Source organism: Cyanistes caeruleus, chromosome 9 (genome assembly GCF_971803275.1).
Source record: "Cyanistes caeruleus chromosome 9, bCyaCae1.hap1.1, whole genome shotgun sequence".
In the NCBI taxonomy this organism is placed as follows: Eukaryota; Metazoa; Chordata; class Aves; order Passeriformes; family Paridae; genus Cyanistes; species Cyanistes caeruleus.
The window spans coordinates 2,435,931-2,454,647 of record NC_141709.1 but is presented as its reverse complement, the minus strand read 5'-3'; the positions used below and the strand labels follow the sequence as shown (position 1 = coordinate 2,454,647).

Here is an 18,717-nt window from a genome sequence, read left to right as displayed (position 1 = left end):
CCCAGTTTTATTTATTCATTTTTAAATGCAAATTTTTAGGCCAGCCCAGTCCCAGGGCCATGCCTGCTGACCTGCTGATGCCTGCAGAGATCTTTGCGGACACCGGGCAGACTCAGATGTCAGGGAAGGAAGAAAGGGGCTGGGGAAGTCCTTCCTCGCCAGAACGCTCTGACATGTAGGTTGGAATGGTGGTCCTGGTGGCTTTGGAATCTCTGCTGGCTGTTGCTGTGCTGTGTGGGGCGTGGAGGGGCCACCAAGTGTGAGATATGGCACCGCTGGTAGCTGTGTAATGCGCTTGGACAGGCCCTGCACCGGCAGAGAATCACAGGAGCACTCCTAAATTGGAAGGGACCACAGTGGGTCACCCGGCCCAAGGTTTGGAGAGAGAAACAGCACCCTGAAGACACGCTGAGATGAAAGGATCTCCCTGGGGGCTGCAGTGGCCGGGGAACCCTGCTCGCTCCTGGGGGATTTGGGATGCAGCCGGATGGCTGAGGGGCAGCGGGGAGGCACAGAGGCTGCCTGGGGGCACCAGGGCATGGGGAAGGCCGACAGCAGGGGAGGAAGGCTAAGGGGAGGTGGGATGGCCGGCTAAGGGGAGGTAAGGAAGGAGAGGCTGAGAGGAGACGGAGAAGGCTGAGGAAGGAGATGGAGACCCAGAAGGGCTGAGGGTAGGTGAGGGGCAGAGGCGAGCCTGAGCAGCAGCCGGGGGGCCGCGGTGCTGCCGAGGGGAGGCGGAAAGGCTGAGGCAGCGCTCGGAGGGGCGGGGAGCGCGGGCCGGGGCCCGGGCAGGGGCTGAGGGCCGGCGGGGGCCCAGCACGGCCAGCCCGGGCCGGCCCTGCGGCGCCGCGCTCGGCCGGGCTCGGTCGCTTTAAGGCGCGGGCGGGGCGCGGCCCCGTCCCACCTCTGAACCCGGAGATTGACGGGCGGGCGCGCAGGGGGCGGCGCGGCCCGCGGGCCGGCCCTCCCGCCGCCGCCGCCGCCAATGGGGCCGGGGGGGCGGGCGGCGCCGCTGCCCCTTCCTCCCCCCGCCCCCGGGCTCCTCCGTGCCAGTTTGAGGAGTCCGGAGCCGAACAAAAGCAGGCGGCGAGGGCCGGAGCGGTGCGCGCAGGCCCGGCGCAGGGGGGGGCCCAGCCAGCCCCGAACGCGGCCCCAGGGTGGGGGAAAGTTTGGAGCCCTCCCCCGGTGCTCCGGCCGCGGTAGCTCCGGCGCTGCCATCGCGGGCGGCCGCCCCGCCGCGGCCACCGCTGCCGCCGCCTCCTCGCCGGGCGCAGCCCCCGGCCCGCCCGCTGCCTCCCCGGCGCGGGGCTGAGCTGCCCTGCTTTTGGAGTCGCCGCCGTTTTCCCTCCCTTCCCCGGAACCCCCCCCCTTTCCCTCCCTCCTCCTTCCCTCCCTCCCTCCTCCCTCCTCCTCCTCCTCCTCCTCCAGCAGCCAAAGGGATTTTTTCCCCTTTCTTTTTTTCTCTCTTTTTTTTTTTTTTTTTTTTTCTCCCCCCCCCCCCCCCCCCTTCATTTTTCTCCTCCTCCTCTTCCTCCCCGCCGCGGAGCCGGGCGCCAGCGTGAAGGATAAATAAAAAGCGAAGAGGAAGAGGCTGGGGAGGAGGAGGAGGAGGAGGAGGAAGGGGGGGGAGGAAAGAAGAAGAAGAAAGCGAGCAAGAAAAGAAAGCGAGGAGCCAGGCGGCCAGCCCAGCCGCGCCGCTCCCGGCAGCCAGGGCAGGAGGCGGCGGCGGAGCGGGGCCGGCGGCCGGCGATGGATGACCAGCCGCGGCTGATGCACACGCACAGCGGGGTGGGGATGCCGGGGCACCCGGGCCTGTCCCAGCACATGCAGGATGGACCAGGCGGGGCGGAGGGGGAGGCAGGCAGGAAGCAGGACATCGGAGACATCTTACAGCAGATCATGACCATCACGGACCAGAGTTTGGACGAGGCGCAGGCCAGGTGAGAGCGGCGGGGAGCGGGGAAGGGAGGGGGCAGGTGCCGGGAAGTTTCCCCCGCGCCCCGGCCCGGCCTTTGTTGTCCGGCGGGGGGAGCGCGCCCGGCCGCGGGCGCATCGGGGGACGGGGGTCCTGCTGCTCCTGCTGCGGAGGGAGGGGAAAAGAAAGGGGACCGCTTAATACCAACCCCCCCGCACCCCTCCCCGCCTTTATTATTTCCCGTCTTTCTCCCACCTCCCAACTTCGTGGCCGTTCCGAGGGGTCGCCGCGCCCGCAGCCTCCCCCTTTCCCTCCATCCACAAACTGGGCCTGGCTTTTCCCAGCCTTTTTTGGGGTGGGGGTTTAACTGCGGAGGGCGGTGGTGGTTGGGGTTCCGCTCCGGGCTCCCCCGAAAGAGCCACGAAGTGCTGCCCCGCTTTTAGGGCTGCTAATAATGTTCTTTTTTTAGGCCCCTGTAGTGGTGTTAATTTTTCAGCGCGTTTCTGCGCTTTGAAGATGCTTCATAGAAGCTTTGCCTTTTTTTTTTTTTTTTTTTTTTTTTTTTTCTTCTTAATTGCAGATGTATTTAAAAAGGGGAAAAAATAAGGCTGCAAGAGCCGGTATCTGAATTGCCCTGACCTTCGGGGAGTGCAAACCTAATGCGCACCTTCAAAGGCACTACCAGAAGTTCAGGGAGGGAAGGAAAAAAAAAAAACCACCAACCAAACCTCAAATAAAGGAATTAGAACAAAAAAGTTGCCCTGAATTGCCTGGGTTACACTTGATATTTCTTCTGGGCTGCAAAGCTGCTTGGTGTGTTGTCCTTCCTGCTGATATGCATGCCCCGAGTTGAAGCAGATTGCTAGAATACATTGTTCCTGGAAAAACGCACCGCACAGCCCCAAAACTCGCTGAAGAACTTGCAGAAGGATAAAAGTACCCCCCAAACCTCAGCTTCCATCCTCCCTGCCTCCACAGCTTCTGCAGAGCTCCCGCTTACCAAGAAAGCTGCTTGCAGGGTTGATCTTACTCATTTTCTTATGTTCTTGCAGGGGCAGAGTAGCTGGGAGGAGGAGGAGGAAATCATTCACTTTCTCCCCGGCCAGACCCGGGGCAGTGAGGGGCTCTTCCTTTGGAAAGTTGCAGGAATCGTGTGTGTTCCTGCCTGGATAATTTAGTGTACTTAATCAAATCAGTAAAACCAAAGCAGAACAGAGCTAGGAGAAGGCTTTATGGGTTTGCATTGCTGGTCTATTTCAGCTCCTCACAGTACTTTTTTTTTTTTATCTTTTCTTTGTAAATTATTATTATTTTTAATTCTGACCTGGCAAACACGCTGTATTTATCAATAACGTTTGGCTTTGTATTTCCTCCATCCGTCCTACTATTGCACAGTTGTTTTGCTGCCTCTTTCTTTTATTTTTTTTTCTTTTTATTTTTTCTTTTTATTTTTTTTTAATTAAGTTTTGGGAAGATTCAAAGTGCCAGCATTATTTGTAAGAGGGCCCTTACAGCATATGTACGTGATTTGCGTATACCCAAATGTCTGCGCCCATCTGGGTGTGCTGATAAGGGAACGCTGTGGTTCTGCAAGGGTACATACCTTTGAGAGACTTCATCAGATATATAAATCTTTTTAACATGTTGTGGGTGGTGGGGTAAGTAGTGTGAATGTTTGCCAGATGTTTACATCGTCTTTCGCGTGTAATTTCGGTTGGTAAACAGAAAATCCCCCGTAACCGGCGCCTGATAGCAGCAGCCCCGTGTGCAACTGAACCCTTGGCTAAATCACCCTATGGCTCAAGAGGAAAAATTAAATCACACCGTTCCTTTGCCTCAGCGGGCGCGTGGTGGCTTTTAAAACCAGCCAATTAAAACGCCCCCTCCCCAAAGTCTCTCCTCAAAACCCACAGGAGAACGGTCAGCTCTGGAATAACAGCAGCAGAAAGGAACGGCGTTGAATAGCGTTCCTTCCCCTTCCCAGAAGCAGACGGCTGTGATTTTTAATGTGTTTACTGTCCCAATTGTAAAGAATTAAATTTTAACACCTGCAAATAAGCTGGATGTAAGTAGAGCACGGAGGCAGAGGAATGGGGTTCTCTCTCCATGCGTCTTCCTGTGCTCCAAGTTGGGCGCTGAAATTCCCTGAATTGACAGCTCTAAGCAGAGGATGTTTCCAGCACTGGGGCAAGGAGGAGTTTATCTCCCCTCTGCCTCACAGGACGAGCCTAATAAAGCACATGGCCTGGTGTAATATTGGAGGTGGGGGACGGGGAGAGCCCAGTGCTGTGTGTTTATTGAACGAGACAGTTGATCCGAGCTTGGCTCCCAAAAGCTGCTGGCTTTGCCGTGGAGCATCGTCTGCCTCGCGCCGGCCGTGGAGCTGCTCGGTGGCAAAGGCGATTTCCAAGGCATTCCCAAGCTGCTGACATTCATCTCCCCTGTGCTGGGCTGTTTGCAGCACTGGGGGCTCAAACCTGCCCTCCCTACGCCAGCCAGCCTGAATTTGGAAAGTTGTTCCTCATGGTGACATCCTGAGCTCACCCTCCCCTCTTTCCTTTTCTCTCCAGGAAACATGCTTTAAACTGCCACAGGATGAAGCCAGCGCTTTTTAATGTCTTGTGTGAAATCAAAGAAAAAACAGGTAGGAAATCAGTGCTGTTGGTTCTGTATTGTTTTTCTTTTTGCTCTTTTGGGGATTTTATTCCCCCAAGCCTGCGCCCCCCCCTTTTCCCATGCAGCAGTATTTAAGTGGGGAGAAATAACTCGTTGGTATTTAATGCTTCTGGCAGTGGACTTGCATGATGTGGTTTGTGTCTAGAAGAGAAAATATCGTGGTTTAAATTCTATTGTATGGCCTTTCTTTATTTATTGCTTTTTCTGGGGAGAAAAAAAAAAAAAATCAACCCCCTTGCAATTTCTGTCTTGCTCTAGTTTGTTCTTTAAGACATGGCACTGCTTAAAAAACAAAATAAAATCTGAATGCAAAGTGGGTGTGTGGGAAATAATCCCAACAAAATGAAACTCTGCAGTTGTATTACCATTAGTATTCAGGTAAACACAAAGGTTTCTTACTTTTTTAAAGAAAGGGTTAAAATGCTCTTGTCTGCCAATCATCCAGGCTAGCTCATGTAAGAGCGAGTTGTCAGTTGCCTTTAGTGAAAGCAATATATTAGATTGTTAGTTACTTTAGGGTACTGTTGTTTTATGGCATGGGGTGTTCTCAGGCTTCTTTAGAAGCTAATGGCATGAGAGCGTTGGTTCTGCTGTTTCCCACTTTCCAGACCTCCTACCATGTACTAACACACTTATAACACATCCCAGGGGGGCATTTAAATTTTAAAAGCAACAATTAAAAAATAGCAGTCATCAATCAAGGGTGATCTTAAACAACAGATGCTCAGGGAAGGACATTTAGCAACATGCACCACTTATTTATGTATTTGTTGGAATTTCTCTTTTATTTTTTATATTTTTTTCTCTTAAAAGGAAAAAAAAAAAAAAAAAAGTGGGGGGAATGATGGAAATTTGGGGGGTGGTTCATCTCTCCTGTTGGCTTTCTGAGCTGACCAGGGTTGATCTGTGGCCTTTCCCATGCGGGTGTAGCTGCCTTGTTTTAGCACGCTGCAAAGTACTTGACTTTTCCCCCCCTTTCCCCCCTCTTTACAACAAGGACTGAAACAGTCAATAATTCATATCTAAGCCATATAAGCAAGGGCATGACATGAATGAAAGTGACAATAAATATGATTGCACACCCAGTTGATATACATTGATAGTTACACATAAAAGGGGAACAGCTTTCAGAAATCTGAACTGGGTCTTATTTTTATTTTTTTTTCCCCATTCTTAAATATATAAATATATATATATATATATGTATAAACCTCCCAGCATGAGCAGCTGATTGAAAATACAATTACTTGACTCTTGCAATATATATAAAATGACTAAGAGGGCCCTTTGTTAAGCGTTGTTTGTGCAGCGTGTAGCCCAGACAAAGCACCTACCGATGGCATTCGGCTCTCCAGAGTCCTCCCGGCTGCGGGGCCGCCTCTGACCTTCCCGAGGAGCCTTTCCCTACAGACTTCCCTTAATAACCAGCAGTGGGTTTGGTATGGGAACCTCCAAACTGCTCTGATGCTGGAACGTGAGAGAGTCTACGTAGAGAGAAACCTTGTGGATTTTGTAGCGTTCCCCCACGCGCCGCCACGAAAAGAGGAGCCCCCGAGGTCCTTTCCCTCTTCTTTCTCCTTTAATTTTGTGTGAGCCAAAGAACCTTTGCCTGTCTCTTCTCCCGAGTGTGTTTGGTGCTGCATTTGATGTTCCATGCGTTGCCTGCTCAGGGATGTTTTTTGGCAGGGCAGCTGTTTAATCCCAGCTCAGCTTCGCTATCAGCGCAAAGTTAGGGAAGGAGGAATCTGCTGGGACCAAACTTGGTGGGAAAAGCTGGGTGAGCTCAGGGATGCTGTGGGGTCCTGGTGAGCTGGGGGAAGGATGAGGAGCTGTGCATAGCCACAGTGACGGGGTGCGGTAATTCCCGGCCGCTAAGGAAAATGGAAAGAGGTGGTATAAGGCGAAGCAGTACTGCTGGAAATAAGGATGTTAAGGTGTGAACTGGGGCTGTTTCATGTTTTTATAAAGGCTGTTTGTTAGTGTTGTGCCTGCATTACTTGGCTTACAGTGTTGTGGAGGTCTTCAAAGAGGCTGACTCGAGAGAAGGCTTTTGGAGCGTTGTTTATCTACCCTTGGATATGTTTGCGGTGAATTCTTTCACTTTGCAAATTCAAAGACCTCCTCCCTTTTCTCCCCCCCCATCTGTGTCCCCAAAAGTCACACTTCATAGGAAAGCAAACAGGCAGATGGTTTAGGTTTATTTTTTATTATTTTTTTTTAATTATTGCTTTGTGGGCCCAATGCTAGGAGGAAGTTTGCCTTGTTTTTTCTGGGGCCGAGGGTACCGCCTGCGTCTGTTTGCTTACCCCTTCCTTGCGGGCAGCGGCGTGAAAGTTGAGCCAACTTCTAGCTTCCCACTTTCCATTTAGCTTCCCAGATTTTTGCATGTGTGGCGTTTGAAATCCTGGTGATTGTTTGTGGTCACTGGTGGGTGTTAGAAAGTGCGTGCGTACATCTTCCCCCCGGCGTTATGATGTGCAGAAATGTGCGTTCGGTTACCCCGCTGCCTGATTTAAGTGACTCCAGAGCCTTACAGAGACTTTACCACCATCTCTCGCAACATTATGGCTACTATTTCATAGCGTTAACCTTGTCTTGAGCAAACCCAAAGTGTCCATAAAGTTCTTAGAAAAATAGGTCATCTCTGCTGGTCAAAGAGTTGCCTTTTGCATTTGGGCTCTTTAGTTATTTTAAAGTATTTGTTATCACTTTGAAAAATTATAGTGATTAGAAAAGAAGCTCAGGGGGTTGCCTTTTGTCTGCAAGCCTGGGAATTGCCGCTTTTGGGGTGATGTCTGTTTAAAAGTAATAAAAGTTGAGAGGTCTGATCCAGGCAGGAGTATGTAAGGGAAGAAAAAAATTGCCGCTTAAATATACATGGAAGTTGTCGGCGTTCATTTGGTGTGTTTTCACTTGCTGTTGGTCGCTTTGTTGCGAGGGAAGGGGCAGGACTGCCTTCAAATGGCTGGCTGGCTGGCTTTTTGGAATAATAATTATGGAAATGGGAGGCATTGTTGTCCTAAATACAATTGATTCCTCCATCAATAAGGATTGAAATCGGAAATTGCATTCCTGATTTATAAAAAGTTTGAAGGCAGGGGTAGGGGCTCTGTCTTTATGGCTTCTTGGGGTTTGGTTTTTTTTTTTTTTTCCCCTTGTTTTTTTTCCCCCCTCTCTCTCTTGGTATTTTTTTTTTTTTTTTTTAAGCTGTTCTCTGCATGAGCAGAATAGCTAAGCAGAAGAATCAGGCAAGGCGTACGCAGACGTGGGGTCCTTGGATGGCAAACTGGAAAATATCTGCTGTCAAAATGCAGCAGCATCTATTTCAGCTGTGAGCCTTTCCCAACTCCCATCTCGTTCGGCAGGGACAGGCGGGGAGAGGCTGAGCACAGGATATATGACCATTTAATCTGATTCCTCCTCCTTAAGAGCTTTTCCCATCGTTTCACTTTCTCTGCTCATTTGGGGGAGGTGAGGGCATCGGGCAAATTCGACTTCTTAAAAAGACCCTGACTTTGCATTTGAAATCACACAATTTTTTTATTTTCTTATCTTCCTCTTCCTCCTGTGTTGAAGGAATTCAGGATTAAAAGAAAAATGTACATAGCACCAATGGGGGGGCATTTACAAAGTGGAATATTTATAGACAGCACTGATTAGCCGTGCAATTGTTGTTGAATAATGGGTTTGTTGTCTTTTTTTTTTTTTTTTTAATTTTAGAACATAGTAGCTATATAAGGTGCCTCTTAGCTACCTTTCCCTGTGCATTATCTTCACCAAACTTAACTCAAATCAGATCTTTGGAGGAGGTAGGATTTTTTCCCCTTCTTCTCTTCCTTAACACCCCTTTGTTCTCTCCAGCTCTGTGTTCAATTAACACCCCCATCTCAGAACTGTAGTCTTTTTTTTTTTTTTTTTTAATGTCTGTTACTGTATTTCACTTCTGACACCTCTCTTATTATTCTTGCCTGCTATTTCTCTTTAATATAGCAATTATGATATGGGGTTTCTTTTTCTCCCTCCCTCCCTTCTCCTCTCCACGCCCCAAGTAAAACCCCAGCAGGAGCAGCATGGGGAGAAGGGGGGCAGATGTGGTGTGTGCAGCGCTGGGGTTTTTGGGGCGTGGGGCAGAGCTTTAAGAGGGGCACACTGGCAAGCCCAGTGCCCCTTGGCTCAGTCGTTCCTCCCAGCAGGATGGGGCATCTTGCTTTCCTTCCCCCAGCAGCTCTTCCCCAGGGTATCAAATCCTGCCCTCCTCCTTATCCTGCTTTTCCACCCGAGGAGGTTTCCCAAGGCGAAGGAGAGAGTTCAACACCCCGATTTGAATTTCAATGCAATTCCTGCACCTAAGGCATTGGAAAGAAAGCTCATCAGGAAAGTGCTCAGTACTCCAGCGCTGCAGGATCCAGGTCCCCACTCAGCTTTGGGCAGGTCCAGTCCTCACCTGGCTGCTCTCCCTCCTGCCCTTCAAAGGGGAGGAAGCCTTGGCTTTGATATTTGTTATTACTATTTTATTTTTTTTTTCCCCTTCCAGTTGAAAGGTTTTGAAGGCAAAAGTGATGCTTCTCTCTCTGTGCCAGGCAGAGTCTGCAGGGTCCCTGGTTTGGCTGCCCCGGGGGGAAGGTGAAACATTTTTGGGAGAGCAGGGCCTCCAGTCCGATCCACACTGCCTGAGGAAGCCTCGCTGTAACTCACAATTAAATTGCTTCCAGAAACCTGATGCCTTCAAGGGAAAGGAGGGGAGGGAATGTGCAAGGGACTGGAAGACAGGGATGGCTTGGTAGACCTTGTCTTGGCGGAATTAACACAAGAGGAGCGGCTACCTCTGGGATTGGCTGGGAGGGAATGGGAACCAGTCATCCTGATGGGAGGTGGGACATGTCCCAGTAGGTCCTGGTAGCTGGAAGGAGCAGGGTCTTCAGGGCTGGACCTGTCTCTAAAACAAGTCTGTTCTCTGGGCTTTTATCTTCCCTTGTGGTGGTGTCCATCAGGGATCTGCTGGGGATGGGTGGCTTTGGAGGAGCATGCTTGTGGGGAGATTTCTCTTTTTTCCTTGTAATTTCTTATTTTCTTCTTCTCCCCTGGTAGCATGTGGCTGCAGCTCTTTGAATGGAGCAGGCTTAATTAGTTTAATCAAAATTGGCCTCCTGCAATCCTCCAGGGGAGGAGGTGGGAAGAGCAGGGCTGCCAGTGGGCTCTTCTTCCCACCTCCTCCCCCTCAACCTTCGCCATCAAAACACAGAAACCAGGCCTGGCTCTGGCATAACATTCCCATTCCTGAGGGACTCCCCACAATTTGGGGTGTACAGGAGCAAACCTGTTTGCTTTTTATTTCAAGGCTTGATTTTTATGGGCACCTGATGTTGAGCAAACTTTGTTGCAGCAGAGCAGGAAGGTGCTCTGGGAGGTTCTGCTGTGTCCTGTCCCATCTGTTTGCTCCTGGGAGTTGGATGAGCCAGTCTTCCAGCTCTTGATCCCCATGCTCCCAAGTTTCCAAGCCTTTGCTTGCCCTCCCCAGTTTTTGGGTAGCTTTGGGTCCAGCGAAGGAGGGTTCCTGGAAGATGCAGTGCCAGCAGCCCACTTTTTGGTTAATTCCTGCTGACAGCGCTGGAGGAGAACAGCCCTGTGTTCTCTATTAATGCATGATGGAAAAATACCTGTATTAACCAGATGTGGGCATAAACAGCAGCAAACCAGAGCATTCCCTTCCATGAATGTTGGATGTGTTCCCTGCTGCCACGGGTCTCTCTCCAGTCCATCTCCCCTGACCTCTGCGCAATCCTGGCAGCAGTCAGTTTGTGGGTGAGTCCGGGGAAAGAAATCTTGTTATCGGGCCTTGTAACTCCAAATGAGAAACTCAGAAGATCTTTCAGGCCTAAATTTCTCCTGGGAAAAGTGGTTCAAGTTCCCTTATTTGAAACCTGCAGAGGGATTTCCTCCTTGGAGCGCTGAGTTGTCTGCAAGCAGAGCTTTTCTAAATGCTCTCAAATGCCAGATTTATTCCTGTTAGCAGGACTCGTGCCGGCCCTGGGTTTGAGGGCAGTGGTTGTAAACAAAACAGAGAGAAACTCTGAGACAATTTCATCATGGTTTGTTGTTTTTTGTTTTTTTTTTTCCCCCCTCACAAGGAAATTACTGCATGCAGCAATCCTTGAGGGGAGAAGGGTGGGGGTTTAAACATAAATGGGTTTGTTTGCAGTGAGATATAGTAGGCTGTGCTGCTGCTGGTGCTTCTGCTGAATCAGAGCTGTGGATTTTGGCAGGGAGAAGAAGGAAGATGGGATTCCTCCTCTGCCTTTGGTTCGGCACCTTATTCCCCAGTTCCTCCTTTAATCCTGGGACTGCTGCCTTCTCTGCTAATGAAGCTCTGCAAATGGTTTCATGATCTCTTGGGAAGCATTTTGCTACTACCTTTTTTTCCTTCCTCTGCTTGGAGTTGGGGTGCTTTGGGAGGCAGGAGAGTCTATCTTGTCTGCCCTGTGCACTACAGGGGTGGTTTGTAATTGATGCCAAATATGAGGAACCCAATAAGAACAGGGGGTGAGTTTTCCCATGAAGATGTGATATTACCTATTTTCCACCTTTTTTTTTTTATTATTTATAATTTTTTTTTATTATTTATAATTTTTTTTTAGTTTCTGCTTTCCCTTCCTTCAGTTGCCCTGTGCAATGAGTTTCTCCTGGTAACATGTTTTGCTTTGGGAGTTGCTGTGGGGAAGGTGGGCTGCACAAAACTGGCTCCACAGCCCCCCAGAGCAGGATTCCCCTGCCAGGCTCCACACTTTTGGGCTGGGTGTCTGGGTGCCGTGCAGGGAAGAAGCGATGCTCCCTCGTGCTACAAGGATGTGCCCTGTACAGCGCCTAGCACAGGGGGACTCCGTGCTGGGTCAGGGTTTGGAAGGAGGTAATGTGATTTACAGCAATGGATCTGGTTAATAATCTCCAGCAGCTTCTGTATACTCAGGGGCTGCTCGTATTCCCAGCCAGGTGTTTGCAGACCAGATCAATATGGCCCTATTTGCATGGGGCTGTCCGTAATCTAATAAACCAACCTCAGTCTGCATCCTTTGCTTTCCCCAAACATCCATCGGGTCCCGGTCTGGTGAGTGTTCCCCATGGTGGGAGAAGGTGTTTGTGAGCACTGCCTGGCTCCTGGGCTGGCCCCTCAACGCTGCAGCCTCTGCCAGAGCCCAGGCTGGGCGAGCACCCTGGATTTTGGATGTGCTGGGTGCTCGTAGGTGCTGCCTGGCACTTTGCGGGTGACCGCCTCCCCAGTGTGCTCCAGAGGAGTCGATATTTGGGGTTTTCCATGAAATCCACGTCGCCTTTGGGCAGCATCTGCTGGGAACTCCCTTGGAAACCAAAACTGATTGGTTTTGTGGCCTGGGTGGTCGGCAGCTTCTGCTCAAAGCTGCCTCGGAGGTGCTGCATCCCCCGGCGACTTAAATAATCTGGGGTGGCGGGTGCTATAGGGATAAATTACAGAAAGCTGTGGCCTGAGGAGGCTGTGGGCTGAATGCATTAACGTGTGTTGTCAGGCTGGGCTCAGGAGGGACTCAGGTGATGCTTTCTCCCAGTGCTGGGAATCGCTCGGCCTGGAATTATTGATTTGCAACTGTGTCAAGTGAAAAAAAAAAAAAAAAAAAGGAATAATATCTCTTGGCCTTGTGTTTGTGATCTGTGCCCCTGTATGTGTATGTGTGTATATATACAATTTTTATGTTTGAGCTGGAGCAGAAAGCAGCTTCTCCTGGCTCCTTTTCCTGGTGGGGAAGGCAAGGCAGCCAGAGAATGGGCAGCCCAGTGGAGGGTTTGGCTGCCAGGGAAGCCATGCCTGCTGAGAAGTGCTGCTGGTGATGCTCTGTGTTTTGGGTAGAAATAGATAATAATAATATTAGATAATAGAAATCCCTTGTGACACCTTGAGGGAGCTGTACACTGTCCCCTCCCCTCCCAGCCTTTTAATTTATAGGAGAAGCCTTACCCAAAATAGCTTTTTTGCTTACCCTAAACTGATGGGCTCTTTCCAGCCCCCCCCGGCCCTTTTTTCCCCCCTAAATCTGCTGATAAATGGAAAACCCTCAGAAGAGACGGTGCTGTGAGGAGCTGCTCTAATCTAAAATGATAACTTTGCCATTTTACTTCAGCCTTGTTGAAAAACGAGCAGAGCTGCCTTTGCAAGTGGGATCAGCCTGCTTAAATGAAGGAGCCTGGATTTTTGTTTCTCGCCCGAGTACAAGCCTGGAAACTCAGTTCATCATTTCCACATCCCATTTTTGGTTTCTCACAACCTGGCTGGCCTGCCCATCCTCGTTACCAGGAGAGGAAAATCAAGTTTCTCTCCTGGTTGGATAATATTTTCAAATTCCAGTGAATTGAAATTGGGTGATGTTGATTAGCAGAATTAGCAGTGGCAGGTTACCCAGCAGAAATACCCTTCCAGTTGTGAAGTGTTCCTTGCTGGTTGCTGCTTCTTTCCCAACTCCAGCGGTCCCAATCCCGGATACGTCTCCACAGCATGGGGATTTTTTTCCTCTCTTAACTCAGTGCAGTTGTTTCCTTTTGACATTTGATATTTACAAGGCTGGAGCCAAACTGAAAGTGAATCTGCCCATAACTCTACTAAATGTGCCTTTCTAATTTCAACATTAATGTTTCAAAACCCAAGCTGCTGGTGGGTGTACCTTTGCTTGTTTACACACATCTTTTATTTTTTTTTTTTTCCTCCTGTGCAGTGATTCTCTGGTGAAACATTAGGAATGATACAATACCTGAAGCCTCCGCATAGATTTATTCTCTGGTTTTCAGCTGTAAATTTGGCTTTTAACCCCTAAGTCTCTAATTTTAAAAGGTTGCAAGTAATTTTTTTTTTTGGGAGAAGCCTGCTTATATGCAAAATTATTATTGTAATATATGATTCATTACATTAATAGTGGAAGAATTTTCTGTAATATGATTGATTGCAATAAAATTGCAAAAATATTATTTCAAATGCCACGATAACGTGGTGAATTTGCAATACTCTGATTATTGCAAATCTCTAAACAAAAGGCTAGAGATTGCAGTTCACAGGGTAAAAGGAATTAGCTGGAAAGAGTTGTGGCTGTCAATCCTGACTTGATAGCACAGGACACGGGCACCCCCCCGGTAGGTTCTGTGTGAAGCTGGTGCTTTCCAGAAGAGCGCTTGTTCACGTTTAGGGAAGTTCCAGGCAGTGGGACATGCTCCCCTGGTTGGAAGTGTGTTTTGAGGGGTTTATAACCCTTGCTTTGAAGGGTCACCTCTTTATTTTGGATACAGATTCGCCAGGCTTCTGGCTGCGGCGTAGTGCTGTGCATGTGCCTGCAGAGAGCGAGGAGCCGCTCCCGGAGCGCTTGCGTGTTTTGGGGGGGAGCAGGTGGCAGGAATGGTGTTTTCACTGAATGTATTATTCCCCTGGAAAATCCTGGCTGTTAGATCTGGTCAGCAGATGTGAAGTGTCGATCGGTATCGGCGGTGGGAAGGGACTTGCAATATACTTGGCTAATGGAGAAGAACCCGAGGAGCAATTCCCTGATTTACGCTTTCGGCGATGTGAAATGAAACCGTCTGAAGCGCTCTGCTCAGCGAGCTCTTAGCAGACCACTTCTTCCTCCCTTCCTCATGCAGATTTTTCCAAAGGGGCTGTTTCTTGACTCCATTGCTGGGTGGACAGAGGTGGCTGGGAGGCTTGGACTCCTCAAATGCATCTTGAGGCACACAGCATCCAGCATGGGAGCAGGGAGCAAGCGGCGCCCGCTGTAGCTCACTCCAAAGCCCCGGTGCAATTCTGTCCCCAAGTGGCTGAAAAGGTCATTTAGCGCAAGAGCAAACGTTTATTTTTTTTATTTTTTTTTCACTCCCTCAAATAGTCAAATTAGCATCCTTTCTCTGCCACAGGAGCTGCTGGAGGGGGCATCCTGAGAAGGATTATAGGTAGGAGCGCCTGGGCCTGGGCTGTTCCTCTCCCGAAGGTCCCTGGCTGCTATTTGCACATCCCAGTGTCTGACTGCAGCTGGCATTTCCCCCGTTTGCTGGAATTTACTTTCTGCCTGGCGAGGGCATTGGGTAACATTTGCACACCTGGGCTGCTTAAGCTGTGGAGGGGCTGGGGGATGTGTTGGAGAAGGTCAGGGGTCTCTGCTTTCCTTACGGGCTGGAGGGAGCAGGGAGAGCAGCTGCTGGTGCTGTGTCCTCTCCAGAGGCAGCAAGCAGGAGGGGGAAAATGGTGTTGTGTAATGTCATGATACCTGTGCAACCATCTGGACCTGCTCTGATGTTGGCCCTGGCTCTCGAGAGCTCAGAGCCTGCTTGGTTTCCTCTCGTGGATGGATCAGTTGGGCAGGGGGTTGGTTTTTATTGTGGTGGAGAGGGGCTCTGTTTCCTTTTGGACAGGATTGCTGTGCGCAGCCTGGGAGTTTTCCTTAGAAATAACTCTCCTGCATCCAAGTTTAAGAAGTCATGGGGTCCTCAGCTGTGGGCTCTTGAGGGTAAGGATGTGCAGCAGCACGATGGCATGGCTGGAGCTTTAGGGAGCCTATCCCAAGGGCAGACTGGAATTGTTTACCATGAAAAACTCACAAATAGCATGGAAGGATGTGAGACACAGCAGAGGGTGGTGGAAGGGGAAGTCCCTGGTCTTTGCATGTGTCCTGAGGCAGTGGCAAAGTCCACATGATAGAAGGACAGATTTTTATTTCCCTTTTTCTGGTGTGCCTGATTTGGCCTTGCAGGTGTCATTCTGCAAAGGCAGCATGTCCAGGGCTCTGAGAGCCAGGGGCCAGGACAGAAAGTGAAGCCCATGGTGCCACAGTGCTCCAAGACCCCGTTGGGAGCAGCGGGCACGGCTGGCAGAGCATGCCAGTGCTGCGGGCAAGGGCAGCCAGTGGACCTGCTGCATCATCCTGGGCTGGGACTGGGAAAGGAGCTGTGCAATTAGGAAAGGTCCCTGTGGTTTGTGTTAGAAAGAAGCTCCATTAGGGTAATTTTGAAGCTGCTGTTTAATCAGAAGGCCGTCTGCTAATAGAGAGGGAAGCGCTGGGTGGGTCCGTGCTTGTGCTGCATCCCCTCTTCCTGGTTCCTTTTGCTTTTTTTTAATTGCTTTTGCTTCACCCTTTGGGAATGCTACCCCAGAGGCACCCAGGTGCTCATCAACACCATGGGGTAGAGCTTTCCAAGGATTTCCTTGGCCTCTTGCCTGTTGTGTGTAGTTGTATCCTGCTGCCTTCCTCTTGCTGCATCTCCTCCCTGTGCGGTGCTGGGTCTGACCCTGGCCAGTGATTGCCCTTCCCGAGGGAAGCCAGTCCTGGTGACTCCATGGAGGGCTCCTAGGAGTCGGCAAGGAACGTGGAGGAGGCCTAAACGAAGAACAAATGAGAACCATATAGAGACAAATGGGAATCAGATTTAGGAAGCAGACGAGACAACCCTTTGGAAGGGGCAGGGGGGATGTTTGCTTTAATCAGTCTCCTTGGGTTTCAAGCAATAATAAAGCAGATTTGTTTTCTTTTACCTTCTCTTTCCCAGTCCCCACTTTTTCCCTCTGTTTCTTCTTCCTTGCTCTTCTCAAAACATCCCTGGATTCAGCAGCACTGACATCTCCCTCCCAAGCTCCTGCTTTTTGCAGATAGGATTGCTGGCCAGTCCAGTCAACATCCTGCCCGTTTTTTCCCCCCCTCCTTCTCCCTGGTTCACACTGCTGGGAGCTTGTTGCCTTGAGACAGGCCACCTTGGCTGAGCTGCTGGGTGCAGGTCCCTCCCACTGCCAGATGAACTTTTTGGACTTCTGAAGCGAGCAGGGGAACAAACTCTTCCAAATGGGCTGTGGTTTTCTGCACGGAGTCAATCTGCCCTGGCATGCTCTGTTGTGTGCTTTAGAGGCCGTCCCCAGGGACTGGCCATGCTTGGAGGAGATCAAAGTTTTTCCATCAGAGGTCTTGGGCAATGCCTCTGAGATGCTTGAGTGACCTCCTCACATGTGCTCCTCTGGGACGTGGTGGTGGCTGCAGGGGAGGACCCTGCTTTCCCAGCCTGCGCAGATGGGTTGGTTCCCTGCAGAAATGTGCTTCCTTCCCCTTCTTCTTTCATTTTTTCCTTGGTCATTGTCTTGGTGCAGAGCAGGTAGATCTTGGGAGGGCTGGGGCGCTGCGTGGCTGTGAGTCAGTGAAGCTGAGCCTTTGATCTGTTCCACTTTCTGGTTCTGGTGGTGAGTTATTACCTTCCCAAACAGAGAGGCCAGGCTGGAGCTGGGATTAGTCCTTGCTGTGACCATTTCTGCAGCTCTCTTCTGTGCTGGGCACCGTGGAAGGGATGAGATTGCTCCCACCCTTAAAGGGAATGTGGGCTCTGCCTGCTGCTGTGTGCCTGGCTGGGGAGATCTCACCAGTGCCTTCTGCTGGGCTGCTGTGTTTGTTTTCCAGGTAGAGCTTTCTTGTGCAGAGCTGTTCTTCTGTTTGCTGCCGTTTGGTTGAGAGACAAGGCATCTGGGGTGATCTCCAGCATGTTCCAGTATATTGCTTCACTCCTAACCCACATAGTTTCTGTCTTATGTAGGAGTCCCCATCCTGGAGAGTAAGTTCAGTTTGGGTGATTTCCAGGAAAAGGCAGGGGGTGAACAGCCTCCAGTATCTCCCTCAGGTTCCCACCTGCTCGTGCCTCAGGCAGAGACATCCAAGGTGGCAGAGCTGGTGTTCCCAGCCAGCCTGTGGGGCTGAGGTGTTCAGTGGGTGATGCTGGTGTGGCATCACCCACTGGTGGGATGGTTTGTCTGGCACCTCCTTCACCTTCACTCAGCAAGTCTCTCGTGAGCGCTGCAGAGTTGTCTGTGGAGTTGCAATCATTTTCCTTTTGTGCCGAGGCTCTGTGATCGATAATCCTCGACAGAGGCTGTGCCCCATCCCAGGGCAGGCATCCTGGCTGCTGGGCAGGAGCCATTCAGGAGAAAGTTGTGTGGTGGCTCTGCTGCCCAGGAGGGGCTGATTTGCCTAATGCCTGCAAGACTACCACAGGGCTTTCCAGTTGCAAACTGGTTTGGCTTAGCCCCGAGAAGCAGAGTGAAGCAAAGGAGCCAAGTGTGCCCTGTGGTGGCTTTTCCGTGTCCCAGAGGTCGGCACGAGGGAAATCACTTCTGCCCCAACACAGTCTGAGCCTCCTCCCTTGCTCAGAGCAGCAGAAATCGTGGTTGTAAGCCTTCACCTGGGTACGTGACTGTGCTATAGGCAGTGTTCTCTCTCAGCTCCTCTGGGTGGGTACCAGGGGAGCTCACGGGTGCTTTGGTGCCCCGGCCCTGGCTGCATCCCAAAACTCCCTGCCCTGCACTGTATTTCATCTTCCCATGCTTCAAGAGAAATACTGAGCAAAATACTTCACGTTGCTGCCAGCAAGCTTCCCTTTACCCGTGCCACGGTGGGGCTTTTTAAAAAATTTTATTTTATTAGGAAATTCCCATTTGGTTTCTTTAAAAAGCAAGCCCTTGTGGCTGGCCCCTGGCCCGCCGCTAACAGATTTGTTTGAGAAAAGGCTGCGTTGGCATCCTGCTTTATTGAACATGCCTCCTGGGAAGGCGGTTTGAATATCCTTCTGTCTCCTCGGAGCAGGGAGCTCTCAGGACTGCCTGCCGCCATGGGGATGGGGAATGCTGTCCTCTCCCTTTCCCTCCCACCCCTTCCCCTTGTTCAAGCCTCCCTTTTCTTTTTTTTTTTTTTTTCCCTTTTTTTTTTTTTTTTCTTTCCTTGAGGAGAGAGAGCGCTCTGCACGGTGCGTCCCGCTCCATGCGGCTTTTCTCTTTCCCCACGGAGTTCATCCAAAGTTCGTATCCAGACGATGAACAAAGTAGCTCAGACCTTTTCCTGACTCCTCACCCTTTGTCCTCATCACTTAGTGACAGACAGGAATCAAATGCCACAGACAGGCTGACGGGACAGGGCTGTGTGAAAGTCCTTGGAGGAGGAGGAGGAGTGGAACAGTGCTGCCTAGATGGGGGACTCATGTTTAAACTCATTTCCTCCTCCCTGGGGAAAGACCAGAGCTACTTTTACTTTGAAGGGCAGAGGGGAGGTGCAGTGTTATATATATATATATATATTTTATTTTTTTTTTTCTGTCAGAAA

The 18,717-nt window shown here is 50.4% G+C and overlaps 1 protein-coding gene across 4 annotated transcripts in view; it reads left to right on the top strand.

Annotated features, from left to right (window-relative positions):
- The first annotated feature begins 1,051 nt into the window (after nt 1-1,051).
- Nucleotides 1,052-18,717, top strand: part of PBX1 (PBX homeobox 1) — a 126,433-nt gene continuing 108,767 nt past the window's right edge. The window contains exons 1-3 of one of the 4 annotated variants that reach the window (XM_086901518.1): nt 1,052-1,111; nt 1,275-1,940; nt 4,486-4,559. In XM_086901518.1, the coding sequence (XP_086757644.1) occupies nt 1,750-1,940; nt 4,486-4,559 (265 nt within the window). In that variant the 5' untranslated portion in view covers nt 1,052-1,111; nt 1,275-1,749. Of the gene's footprint in view, nt 1,209-1,274; nt 1,941-4,485; nt 4,560-18,717 lie in introns of those variants that run through there. The other 3 variants (XM_086901521.1, XM_086901520.1, XM_086901519.1) reach the window with 3 other exon arrangements.